Source organism: Crotalus tigris, unplaced genomic scaffold, assembly GCF_016545835.1.
Source record: "Crotalus tigris isolate CLP2741 ecotype Arizona unplaced genomic scaffold, ASM1654583v1 scf7180000017701.1507938, whole genome shotgun sequence".
Classification (NCBI taxonomy): domain Eukaryota; kingdom Metazoa; phylum Chordata; class Lepidosauria; order Squamata; family Viperidae; genus Crotalus; species Crotalus tigris.
In genome coordinates, this window is record NW_024096577.1 from 523,824 (window position 1) to 537,670 (window position 13,847).

The window sequence follows — 13,847 nt, forward strand, 5'->3', positions numbered from 1 at the left end:
CCACTTGTGCATGCAGCAGGTGGGTGGGCGAGTGCTTGCGCACAGCTCTATTTTTGCAAGCAGCAGGCATATATGCTTGCTTCTTGTACAAATGAAGCTGCGCATGCATGCACACTTGCCTCCCACTCACATGGAACCATCTCCTCTCTCCCCCCCCCCCGCCAGTCTGCAAAGCTGGAAAGGTTGGAGACCCCTGTTCTACCGGCATAGGATAGAAAACACTAAATTCATGCTGGAACACTTGTGTTCTATCCCAGCCTATGGCTGTCCTTGTTAAAGGCACAAGGACAAAACCCCTTTTGAGAAAATAGGCTGGAGACTCAAAAGAAAACAAACCCCTTTTAATATGGGTAACCAACCTGCCAAATAGTCCAGAAACAAAAGCAGCAAACACAATCCAAAGGGAGGAAATTGTCCACATGAAACCATACAAAGCAGAGAAGTAGTCACCGGCAAGACTAACAGAACATGATCCCATGAAATAACTTTGCAACGGTTGCCTTCAACAACCAGTACCACCCACACCTTCCCTTTTTATACAGCAGTCCCAAGGCGTTGCCTCTCAGTGCCTTCTCCTCCTCCCCTGGAGTTGTCGTATTGACTGCTGCTGATCTGCTCTCGCTAACTGCCATCTACGAGCATCAATCATCATGTCCATCAGGTGTGAATCCTCCGAGCCTAACTCATTCTCCCCACACAGCTGAGCTCCATCAGGAACACGACTGGAGGGCCCAGGCTCTTCATCAAACTGTGAGTCTTGTAATTCATCAGAGCCTCCCTCTGACCCTGATGGCCCTTCAAATGTCTCCTCCACCTCTTCCTCAGATTCCCCGGACTCAGCTATTGGGAACACAGGCTGGCACGGAATCACGACAACTTGGCCCCATTTCAACCTACTTCTTTAGTGGTCTGGTGACAAACAGAAGCTCCACTGTGAGGATACATCCTCAGCAAATAGATACTAGGGCACCTCTAGGATATTTTAACTAGGAAGGTTCCCTTGAGAAATCCACCAAGCTGAGAAGAGTGGAAGGAAAGAGAGAAAGAGGGTGACCAGCAAGCAGCAAGGTAGTTGTTGACTGCAGTGGCAATGAATGCACCACTGGGAGACCAGAAGGGACAATTTGGGCCCAAATCATGTTAAAGAAGGTGTCTCTGTGGCCAGTAAAAGTCAATACCAACTTGATGGAACATAGTCAGTCATAATCAGGAAAGGGGAATGAGCCTGGAGAGAGCTACAATTTTGTCATCTTACAGCACATTCCATACCTTTAACCAGGTGATTATTATGTCCCCAAACAGTATCTCTTCTGTCCTCTTAATGAAAAGCCTACTCTATGATGCTACAATCTTCCCATTGCAATTTCCTACTCACCTTCCCTTTAAATGGCAAACCAGATTTGAACTGCTTCCGAGTATCTCTGGAATATTTTATGTCAACAAGCTGCTTCTGGACAGGGGTTGAGTCATCGAAGGTGACCTGCCTGCTCCCATCGGTGCTAGTTACTGTGGCCCAAATGTTCACAGTGCCCCTGAAATGCTCAGGGATGTCTGCAGGCATCATGTCTTTTACACATATGTCAAAATCTGCAGAACCATCAATCTGCCAGAAATATCATGAAAAAAGGTAACAATTAAAGAGGCTATATATGCTCGCGGTAATGACAGGGGACAGATAACTACTAGGAATAGAAGGGACATCATTTGTCCCAGATGCCAACAACTCAAATCAGGAAAACCAAGATCTTCAGTCCTCCTATTTTCTTTGGAGGATGGTGAAAATGCTGCCAGGAAACAAGAACAAACCTACTTAGGATCTGACATTTGGCTGACTTGTTCAAGTCCTTCTCTTTGGATAGCTTATACTAAAACCCAACTTTATGCTAATGCCAGCAAAACAATAATTTATTTCCCTTTAAATAAGCATGTTGATGGATAAACTACCAATTGATAATAGATGCTAGGAGGGGCATCTGTGGAGGGGTGGGGAGTGTCCGGAAAGTCAAGAAGCACTTGTGACCCTATAATTGAAACCCCACCCCATTTGCTATCTTGAATTTTTGACCCCTCCTCATGGACATCCCAGAATTCCTGGTAGTGAAGAGAACCAGAAGTATGCACAGACAAACAGTTTAGCTATTAGAAATACATTTCTAAACTGAATATGCACTGCTCTGTGCTCTTAACATATTTTCTGACTATAGACTTTATATCAGACTTTAGAATTACGAAGCTCCAAATGTTGGAATTTAAAGATTCCAAAAATTACATCTGTTTATCCCTACTCTAGACAAACTTTAGACCATCTATTCTTGGCATGGCACGGACTAGGATATTGGGGACTGTATCAGATTGGAATGGAGACTCCCTTTAGAAGAACTTTTCTATGCCAGAAGAGCATGATCCCTGGTCCTAGAACAGAGGTCCTCAACCGTGGCCACTTTAAGACTTGTGGACTTCAACTCCCAGAATTCCTCAGCCAGCAAAGCTGGCTGAGGAATTCTGGAAGTTGAAGTCCACAAGTCTTAAAGTGGCCAAGGTTGAAGACCCCTGTCCTAGAACCACATGTGACTTTGTAGCCCTTTTTTGCACTTCTTTGGGACCCTCTCTAAAATTTACACTGCAAATGCCAAAAACCCGAAGTGTCATTTCCTATCCCTTTAAGAAAAAAAAAAGACTGTTTATATCAGACATGTCAAACTCGCAACATCACATGATGTCGCGCAATGTATCAGGACAGTTTTGCCATTGCTGGCCATGGGGTGGGCGTGGCTTCCACGTGATGTGTCTGGCCCGCAGTGGGCCGCCAGTTTAACACCCCTGGTTTATATTCTAAAGTAGGCTCAACATAGTTTAAATATACCTAAAAACCCATTCAAAAAAGAAAAGGGCGGAAAACAGTGAATCCAAGTCTAATCCATGGATGTGGCTTGGCTTGGCTTGGTTTCACCCATGTTATATGACCATGTGATCCAGTGGAGTTCTAATCCTCTTTAAAACTGTTAAATATTATTCTGCAGTCATCAAAAATGTACCCCCCCTTGTCACTTAACCCCCCTTACTCACTTCAGTGGTTTTAAGGACAGGATGCCCTGATTCATGTCTGTAGTACCCCACTCCATTTACTGTCATGTTGACAGTCAGCTTCCCTGTCACTGGCTTCCCAAATGTGTACCTGGAACAGAAGCTCAACAATTATTATTTTTAGCTGTTGCTCTTTCATTGCCAAGCTTAATTACATGCATGCAAAGCTTTCTAACACCCTGTCAGATAGTTTGAGTTGCTGAGTTTAACAGACTCTTTTAATTTGCTATGTTCCTCCAGAACAGACATGTCAAACACAAGGCCCGGGGGCTGGATGCGGCCGGCAAAGTGGTTTCATGTGGCCCGCGAAGCCATCCTGGAAACAGTGAGGGAACGGCCCCCACTGCCTTGGCCCTGGCCCAGGCCGGCCAGGAGCCAATGTACAATTTTGCGGTGGCCATCTATGCTGAAACACATTCAGTCTTAGCTCCACAAGGCCGTCTGGAAACAGCGAGGAACCAGCCCCTGCCGTGTCAGCCCCGCCCCCTGGGTGCATGCTGGGGAGGTGTCACCCTTTGTGAGGAATGAAGAAATGGACCATGCCTTGGCGCTTGCCCTGGTCCCACCCCCTTCTGCCAGAGATCCTCAGATCTGTCTCACTCCTGCCCAGGCCCCCAGAGGCACCCTTGACATGAACGATGTAGAGCTGGCCATGCCCACCCAGTAGGTCACACCCACTCCATCCACGCCCACCCAGTAGGCCGCACCTACCCTGGCCACACACCCCCATTCCCCCCCCCCCGAGGGCAACTGCAGTGCTGATGCGGCCCTCAATGAAATTGAGTTTGACATCCCTGCTCCAGAAGGACTCCAGATTTGTTGCCAAGATACTTTCCAGAAAAAGCTGAAAACCTTTGGATTCAGAGCAAGGCTCACAAACCCTCCTTGCAGAAATTAAAGGGAGCCACAAGTGGGAGTCATGTACCCAATTTGCCTAGCAGTTGGGTTTTGACAGCAACAAGCTAAGCAGTACTGTTAGAAAACTACAGAAATCAAAGATTAAAGGCAGCCCATCCAGTACTGAGAAGGACACCAAGAAAAAATCCCAAGGGTTATGTTATTTTCCCGTTTCCATAGTCTACTGCTTGTGTCCAAAAGAAAAACAAGAATGTGTCAGAAAAGGGCTGCTCTTACTTATTTCTGTCATTACCTACATCTGTTGTTTGCTTCAGCACAACCCACATGACCCCAACAGATTACCTCTGAGGGAAGATGGCACTTTAAAGTTCTCTATCCCAAGTTCAGAGACACAAGTATTATCAATGATTGCCCATTCCGTAAATCTTTTTCAAACTAAACAGTTCAGAAGAATCACAGGGATGATAAGAGAAACTGCAGGAAGCCACTCAAGTGAGCAGAAGGAACCAGGGACGATTGCTCTTACTTGGCATGGACAGTTCCCTTTTCACAAACTCCAAGGTCCCGAATGTAGCATGGTGGATCAATGCGCAGCTCAAACCTGGGTAAAACTAAAAGGAAGAGAAAAAGGGAGTGAGAACAATTTGGGAATCTGATTGTGATTAGAAACAGCATGAGTGAGGCTATCAAGAAATCTTAACCTAGAGGTAAGAAAGCAGTTGAGCTGAGAAATGGGAAACATGGACTGAAAAAAGGGTGGAGAGATCTATAATATAAAGAGATCTATAATAGACATGGAACTGCTGGAAATCTTACCCAAAAGGGAAAAACTGGCCAATGTCTGTACAGCAAACATAATATATCCCTAGCAATCAACTATTTGGGTAATCCAGTTTGATAGCTGAAAAAAAAAATCTAAAAAGATTCATTGAAAAAAAAAATTCCACAAAATGTAATGGTTACTAAAAGAATCACACGTTGTCCACTATACACAAAATCCAGCTCTTTTATTCCTTTTTGAACTGTTTTGCTTTTAAAATAATGTTTCACAACTAAAAGAAATAATTGAGCTGTAACATTACAATAATTCAGCTAAAGGTTAACTTTTTTCAACTGTTTATAACTTCTGGCTGGGTCACTTATTTTTCGCAACAACTAATTACAATGCCTTCCTCTCCCCCTCCAAAATGGATCAGGCCTCTTTTTTTCCAGTTGGCATAACTATTTGATTTCTTATTTTGGTGGGGGAAGAAAGACTAAAAATGTCATATGGTTAGGAGGCTTATTGCTGCCAAATTCCCATGGAATAATTTCAAATGTGTCCTGGTTTACTTTTTAAAGTTATGTTAAATACAACTATTTGGGCTTTTTTTTTCTCAAGAAGCTGCAAATGATGCTTAGCCTAATGCAGGTATTCTTCCTTTTTTGGACTTTGGCAACTTTAAGGTGTATGGATTTCAACTCCCATGCTGGCTGGAAAATTCTAGGAGTTGAAGTACACACCTTAAAGTTGCCAAGTTTGAAAACACTGGTAGACCAGGGATCTTCAAACGTTTTCAGATTTCAAGACTGAATTAAATTTAAACATTCAGTTAAAAATTTAATTAAAGAAAAGGCTCCCAGAACACCAGATCAAGAGGCAAAGCTCTAATGATAGAAAATTGGCTGTGTTTAAGTGAACTTTTTTTCCCCAATCACCCTCCTCCTCCACATCAAGTTCTTGTGGAATCCACCAAACATAATCTGAAAAGGTCTTGGACTAAACATCTGGTCACTCATGAAAAATGAGCCTTCATTTAGTAATAAACAGTGTGGGAGGAGAGTCGCATTAATCTACGTTAGCCAACAATCAGGAGGAATCTAGTAGCCACTCTGTGCAACAAAGAAAGCAAGGTGTAATTCATGGAAGCTTCTGCATTTTAATAAAATGTATTACCTTGAAAGATGTTTCCATTCCCCTTCTGATTTTAACTTTAGTAAGGAGATGAAGTGTTCCAGATAATACAGATAGTCCTCGACTTACAACAGTTCATTTAGTGACCATTCAAAGTTACAACGGCACTGAAAAATGTGATGAATGACCATTTTTCACAGTTATGACCTTTGCAGTATTCCCATGATCATGAGATCAAAATTCAGATGCTTGGTAACTGGTGCATATTTATGATCACAGCTGGGTCCCAAGGTCATGTGATCCCTTTTGAGACCTTCTGACAAGCAAAGTCAACGGGGAAGCCAGATTCACTTAAAATCCGGGTTACTAACTTATCGACTGCAGTGATTCACTTAACAACTGTGGCAAGAAAGGTCGTAAAATGGGACAAAACTCAACATATCCCACCTAACAATAGAAATTTTGGGCTCAATTGTGGTCGTAAGTCGATGACTACCTGTATTTCCAGCTTGCTGAAATAAATACTATGCTGCTATTAAGTTTGCACTATTCATGTTCCTCAGGCAGGGCTAGGACACTTCATGAGATTTCCTTCCTTCCTTCCTTCCTTCCTTCCTTCCTTCCTTCCTTCCTTCCTTCCTTCCTTCCTTCCTTCCTTCCTCCCTCCCTCCCTCCCTCCCTCCCTCCCTCCCTCCGTTTATTTGATATTTCAATTCAGCAGAGCTACTTCAAATGACGTGCACGTTATTTTAAAATAAAAGGATTGAAATTCTAAAATCTTATACAGTACAAAATAATAACAAAAGTTACTATAAAAAATATGGCCACTGAGACAGAAAACTCAAGTATACATTAAGGTTCTAAATCATATAAATTCTCTATTAGGCCTTAAAAGCAAGTTTTGAATGGTTCTCCTAAAGCCTGCATGCTGAGAAACTAAATTAGTTTCAGAAATAGATTTTTGAATGAAATAAGGAAATGATATGGAAAAAATACAGAGGAAACTGAATTATTATATTCTCCATTTGGAAATGATAAAACAATAATAGAAGGGAATTTAATAACTAGATATTATTAATTATTTATCAAAAAAATAAATGGATTTAAAAATCTGATAAAACTTCCTGAGGTTATTTTTAGCACTTTCCCAAAGACTTTTGATTTCCAAAACAAACCTTTCTAACATGAAAGTTTATTAAAGTCTAGAGGACAGATCAGGATGGTGACATTAAACCTAGCAAAACAGATAATTGATTTGTCCATTAACATCTAGGCTGTCCAGATTTAGAGTAGTCATTTGACTTTTTGACAAAGATTTGGAGTAACCATTTCACTTTTTAAATGTTTTGATAGCTTTAATTATTCCTCATTTGTCCATCATACTAAGTTTGAATGAATAGAAATATAAATATTACTGACAATCATGATTAAGTGCAATAATAATACCTTGAGCACCACCAACACAATAACTTTTTTTAAGAAACTATTTATATAGGGGCATCTATAGAGGGGGCTTCAACTGCATGGCCCCAGTTGCCATCTTGATTGTTTTGACCCTACTCCAGTGACACTCCTAATCTCTGGACTCATTCAAACATGATTATGACATCTCAAAAATAGTGTGTTTTCAAAACAAGTTCTAGCAGCTCTACTATTCACTTACCATATTTTTGAACTTCAAACGATTTGTTGTATGTGTATTCTTGCATTTCTACAAATATAAACCATTCTCCAAACACTGGTTGATCCGACAAAGGAAAACTCATGTTGAGGATGCCTGCCAGAGAAAAGGAAGATCAGAGAAGATAAGCTAAATTGGTGGCCCAATTTCCTTACCGAGCTCAACCAGAAAATAGAAGAGCCAAATGATTCGTCCTTATTTCTTTAATCAATTTGCATCTCACCCTTTCTCTTTGAAGCTCTGGGCAATGGGATGCTCAGTTGTGACAGTCTAAAACTCACCACAACAAATTGGCTTGAGGTTTTTCCATTCTACCATCCGAGATCCTCGAGGATCCTAGGAAAAGAGACGTATTTCTTATATTGGTCTTAGTTAACAATATCTGCGTATTTTTCTTATCTAGCCACTATCATTTATAAGTCACGGCACAGCATATATGAGCAGACAATAGTCGCTTTTTCAATGAACCATAATTAAGAAAACTTTGGTGCACAGAGTTAAAACGTAAACCAGGTTTATAGTTACTCTAATATTTTATTACATATAAATTTATCATATGTGCACAAGTTTCTTTCTTTTGCTGAATGAGTTATGGCCTATTCCAGTGAGGGCCAAGGGCAAATCAATGACACATGTGTCAAAAGTGACACACCACAATGTTTTCGGTTACATGGCAGCATTCACCAGCAGAATAACATTATAACAGAGTTGCAAGGGACCTCAGAGGTCTTCTAGTCCAATCCCCTGCTCAAGCAGGAGACCCTATATCAGACATGTCAAACTCGCGATGTCACGTCACGTATTAGAACTTTTTCCCCAGTCCCGGCAATGGAGTGAGCATGGTTTCATCTGATGCATCCAGCCTGCGGGCCAGCAGTTTAACACCCCTGCCCTATAACATTCCAGACAAATGGCTGTCCAGTCTCTTCTTAAAAATCTCCAGTGATGGAGCATTCACAACTTCTGAAGGCATTCAACAACAACCATTTTATTTATTTATTAAATTTGTTTGCTACTCATCTTGCCACAAAGTGATTCTGGGCAGCTCACAACATTAAACTGTTCTTGAAAGCATGCCCATTCTCATGTGATTTTCAGAGACTGCGTAAGAATAGGGTGTGCTCTTGTGCAGCCTCTGGACCCTCTGAAAAATCACTTGAGAATGGGGCATGCTTTCACTCAATTTTCAGAGGCCACAGAGGCCATGGAAGAGCCTTCTCCGAAGCCACTTCAAAAACAAAGGCCTCATGTGATCTGGAGCAGCCTCTTGTAGGCCACAGGAACCAGTCAACAGAAGAACATCATCTGAAGATAAATGGCACACTTTGGGGGATGATGTGAGGTGGCCTTTTTGAATGGCAGTGATGGGGCTAGGGCTGAAGTCAACAACCAGGCCTCTATTTACTTCAGGTCAAGTCTCAATGCTGCCAAGTGCCACTGTTAGGATGGTCTAAATGGGGTGGAGGGGGTGATAGAAAATTGTTACTCTTTTGTACAGGGGGGGGGGGACACGCTAGCAGAATAAAGTCAGGCATTTTCCAAATATCTGACACAACGAGCCCAAAGGTTTCACCATCACTGGCCTATGCCAAGCAATTCCTTGGAAATGACAGTGAAGGTAATAGGGCTGTTATGTTTCTTAACTTTTTAGAGGGAAAACTTAATTCCTCAAGCAAAATCTTTATAGAATTTTGAATATTGCATGGGGGGGGGAGGAGAAATCAAGGCATCCACTATGGGTCAAAAAAGTCAACATGGCATCTTGCCATTAAAACCTCATCCTTTTTTTATGGGCATTGCGTATACAACGCTCTAGAAGGGGGGCGGGGTTTCTTCCATCTTATTTTATCAATGCCTGTATAGACACCCCCGAAGAAAATACTGTAATGGCCTTTGGGTCCTGACAGATACTCACCAGCACATAAGCTTCAATCTGAAAGAAAACAAAGAAAAAATTAAATAACTTTATTCCACTAGTGGATTCCACTTGTGGCACTAAACACAAGGTTATTTAATTAGTTTTTTTTTTTAAAAAACTATTCAACAGCCAAAGCTCTTTGGGCAGTTCCTACTAAAACACTTCCAAAAATATAATTTAAATAAAAGCATATACAGCAAAATAAAAAAAACACACGAAGTAGGCAGCTGCAAATCGGTAACTCAAAATCTAAAGTAATATACATTAAAATACAATTAAAACCAGGATAAAAAAGCTGGGAAAATAAAGATGTCTTCACCTGGCATGAAAATGTATTTGTTTGTTTATTTAATTTACTGAAATGAAATTAAAATCAAATTAAATGAGGTTAATGTGGGCACCAGTCAAACCTTTCTGATGAGATAATTCCATAAATGGGGTGCCTACACAAAAAAAAAAACTCTCTCCCCTTTGTAGAGGTCCATCTCAACTCCTTGGATTGCTTTCCTTTCATTTACCAAAATTAGAAAAAAATGTATTTGTTATGGGAAAGCACCAACATAGCTTTCTTAAACAAACTGCTTTATTTTATCTGGTATACAGATAGTCTTCTTTAACAACAACTGGAGCCAGCAACTCCACTGCTAAGTGACTCTGTCTTTGAACAAGATATCACCTGACTCTGATGTACTTACATCATCACTTCAACTGTAGTTTTTAAGCAAATCACTGCAGGTTGTTAAGCAAATTGCATGCCCTCAATCTGACATTTTACTGCAAAGCACCCAAATGTTGATTGCATGATGGTGGGGATGCTGCTATAGTCATAAATGCAAGGATGGCTCACAAAGTTACTTTTTCAGTGCCATTGTAACTTTGAATGGTCACTAAACAGGATAATCGTTAAGTGAGGTCTACTTGTATTCTTCTCTACTCCAAGAGCAATCTCTCAGGTCTTAAGTAAAGACTAATTTTCTCCATTGGTTGTTAGCTAAGATTCTTCTCAAATGAAATGAATTTAGTCCAGTGCTTCTCAACCTCATAAGATGTGCAAACTTCAATTCCCAGAATTCTCCAGCCAGAAGAACTGATCTAGCCTATTTGCATGAAATATGGATTCTTAAGTCTCAAGCTTAGGGCAATCTTTACCTTCTCGTTGATTGGCCGCAAATCTGGATTAACGGTAAATAAGTTGATCAGCACTAAAAAAAGAAAAGAAAACCATAATCAGGGAGAATCAAAATGGCTCCAGAATAAAACTTCAGGCTCCTGCTGACTCAATCAACAATCCCATGCAATGCTCTTACCTTTCTGCTTTGGTCTGTACACTGGCTTATCTGTCTGAATGAAGACGGAAGCGCCTTTGCTATCAATAGTCACTGTAGTATAGTTGTGGAAGATGTAGCCCTCCTCGGCCAAATGATGATTGCCCCACACTTTTACCTGAGCCTGGCCCCGAAGTCCTGAGGGAACCTAGGAGACAAATCCAGGACAGAACTTGGATTTATGACTCTTAGTTACAAGTCTTGGGCAGAACTAATTCTACCATAGAATCTAAAAATGTTAACTCTGAATATTTCCCTATCCTTTTTAACAACTTAGATCAGTGTTTTTCAACCTTGGCAACTTTAAATGGACTTCAACTCCCAGAATTCCCCAGACAACAAGATTAGCTGGGGAATTTTCTGGGAGTTGAGGTCCATCCATCCTAAATTTGCTAAGGTTTAGAGAAACATTAGTTCATATCAATAGGAATACAAACTTGAAGATCTGGCAAATGGTTTTCACAGTCAATCCAGACCTCTTGCTTCTTGATTTCTCCACCACTATTGCTTTTCCAAACTTTCACTCCACCATATTCTTTCCATATTCTTCCTATTTTCTTATTATAGGCAACATATTTTATTTTCTTTCCTTTCCCTTCATTTTTCAAAGAGGATTTTAAAGAAGACGCCTGTCCTTAAAGGAAAGAGAGAAAGAAGGTGCTAATCACTACATAGAGAAAAGGAAAAAGACCACAGACAGAGAAATGCTGAATTTGGGGACCATCTGAGCTTTCTATATACAGATACAACTCTATGACATCATTTTAAATCAGGAATACAGAACTCCATTTCCTCAAGAAAGATCTGTTGTGGTTCAAGGCTGGGCGAAGAACCTAAAACAAGCAGAGACTAGAATTCAAAGTGGACAGAAGCACACATCCTCTTTTTTCTAATATCTTCTTTCTCAGCAAAAGGGAACGGTAGTTCTTGCCATATGTCTAACATGATTGCTTGGATAGGGTGTTTTAAATTAACCTAAAGGTTACCTATACTCATAGAGCTATTGGTAGCTCATTCCTAGTTTGTTACTGGTTCTCAAAAGATGTCATAAATAAAACGCTTGGCTTGTAAAGCTTAGAGAAGCTTTCTCCAACCTGTCACTCTTCCATAATTTTGACTGGAATTCCTACAAGCCTAGGAATAAGAAACATGGAAGGTATACTCCAAAATACCTGAAGACCAATGGCTCAGAGAAGGTGCAGAAACGGTTGAATTAACTGAATTATAAAAAAAGAGTAATGAGCTTTTCACACCAATATCATGCATGAGTAAATGGACAGCATTCTTGGAATGAATGTATACTTTATTTGGGTGGATAGAAATTTGTTCTTTAAAAAAGTGTTCATTATAAAGCAGAAAGAAAGCAAGAAAAAATGAATACACATCCATTATATTGTAGATGCTGTTTCTTTACAAATGCTAGTCTAGATATTTGTATAGATTTCAGCACAATTCTAAGGGTGTAATCTGAGAGGAAGTTAAGATCTGTCAACAATTATAAAAGTTCAGATTCCCTACCAAATTAGATATCCAACATAACCTACTCTGCAAGATTCTAGTGAGATTCTAATTCCAACAATCAAAGCAAATGCAGTATATAAACATGGCCTAATGCTGACATATTCAGAGCGTGGTATTCAGTTCAAATTTGGCTTCTGAAGGACCCAGAAGTGGACTATCTGTTTAAGCAAAACAGAGCAGCTTAGTCCACATATCAGAAGCAGATCAACAGTCATTTTCAAGGTGTTCCAGCAACCGCAAACTCTGCTACAACTTCAAACAGCAGCAGTATTTCACTGCAGAGGCTAGGGTGAGACTGGACCAGAGCAGAGATGGTCAATGATAGGTCCACCATCTGACCTCTTGGCAATGGCTGAAGGAGTTGGTATGTGCTGCTTTGAAAGAACTAGCATTCAGAGATGCTGCCAAGGAATGTGTGGTCTTAGTTGCAGCCACTGAAGAAATGCTGCAGTTGCTGTTGCCAGGTTCCAGACCAAGTTCAGAGTAAACCCCATTCCTTGAGCAGCAAAAGTTAATGGAACTGGCATATATTTCACTTGTGCAAGCAGTATTAGAAGAGTACTAAGATGAAGCACAAAAGCCTGGAAGGGTACAATGGAGAAATGTTGGAACAATCCAGCCACATTCCAAAAGGTGTCCTGTGAAACTGAGGGTTTAAATCAGTGTTTCCCAAACTTGACAATTTTAAGGCATGAGGACTTCAACTCCCAGAATTCCACAGCCAGCAACGCTGGCTGTGGAATTATGGGAGTTGAAGTCCACATGCCTTAAAATTGTCAAGTTTGGGAAACACTGGTTTAAATGACAAGGGAAAATTTCTTTATGGGTACAATCCTGGCATACAATTTTGTCTGCTGTACCCTAAAAGTAAAAAGGCTTCTATTAAGTTGTAAGTACTTGATAGTTGCAAATAAATCATAAGGACTTACCTTAAGCTTGATTGTGCCTTTACCTGCAAGATAAAGGAAAAGGGGTTAAGAATCATTATTTTTTCTCCCACTGAACTCCCATAAAGCTAAACATTTTGACTATTTTCCTATTTTAGTACAAACGGACAGCAAATCTAGCATGGATATTCAGAAAAAATATAAACGTGTTTGTTCTGGCTATAATTGCCAGTTCAGTTACAAGATGCCAGAAAGTCAACAAGCCTTGGCAAAAAACCCAAGATCCATGGTTACCCTTGGCATGAGCATCACCTCTCAACTGTGAATCCCAGAAGGACAGGGTGAGGGCTCAGCCACATGTACCAAGCACCCCATCTTGGAGAGAGGGAGAGAAAGATCATGGTGATATTCCTGAGCTAAGCTCCCAATAGCATGAATGTCAAACCCAAGTGGCCTGTGCTGCAGCTTCAAACTTGCCCATAAATGCTACATTTGAAATCGTTGGAAGAGAAATGGACATGCAAGCATCTTTTGTGGGACAAAACAAGAGTCAAAAGCAGCTGTTTGCGGCAAAGATGAGAACAGAAAACAGCTGCTATCAACAAAGCCTTTTGGAAGAATGAGCTACAATTAAAAGCTTCTTCAGTTCTCATGCGGTTGTGAAAACTTCTGTTGGCAT

The 13,847-nt window shown here is 40.7% G+C and overlaps 1 protein-coding gene across 4 annotated transcripts in view; it reads right to left on the minus strand.

Moving 5' to 3' along the window:
* CPAMD8 (C3 and PZP like alpha-2-macroglobulin domain containing 8) overlaps nt 1–13,847 on the minus strand; it is a 64,867-nt gene that overhangs the window by 45,381 nt on the left and 5,639 nt on the right. For all 4 annotated transcript variants that reach the window (XM_039338486.1, XM_039338485.1, XM_039338484.1 and 1 more), the window contains exons 3-11: nt 13,211–13,233; nt 10,743–10,908; nt 10,585–10,637; nt 9,433–9,450; nt 7,799–7,853; nt 7,500–7,613; nt 4,469–4,553; nt 3,067–3,175; nt 1,376–1,603 (exon numbers count right to left, since the gene is read on the minus strand). In XM_039338486.1, the coding sequence (XP_039194420.1) occupies nt 1,376–1,603; nt 3,067–3,175; nt 4,469–4,553; nt 7,500–7,613; nt 7,799–7,853; nt 9,433–9,450; nt 10,585–10,637; nt 10,743–10,908; nt 13,211–13,233 (851 nt within the window). The remainder of the gene's footprint in view (nt 1–1,375; nt 1,604–3,066; nt 3,176–4,468; nt 4,554–7,499; nt 7,614–7,798; nt 7,854–9,432; nt 9,451–10,584; nt 10,638–10,742; nt 10,909–13,210; nt 13,234–13,847) is intronic.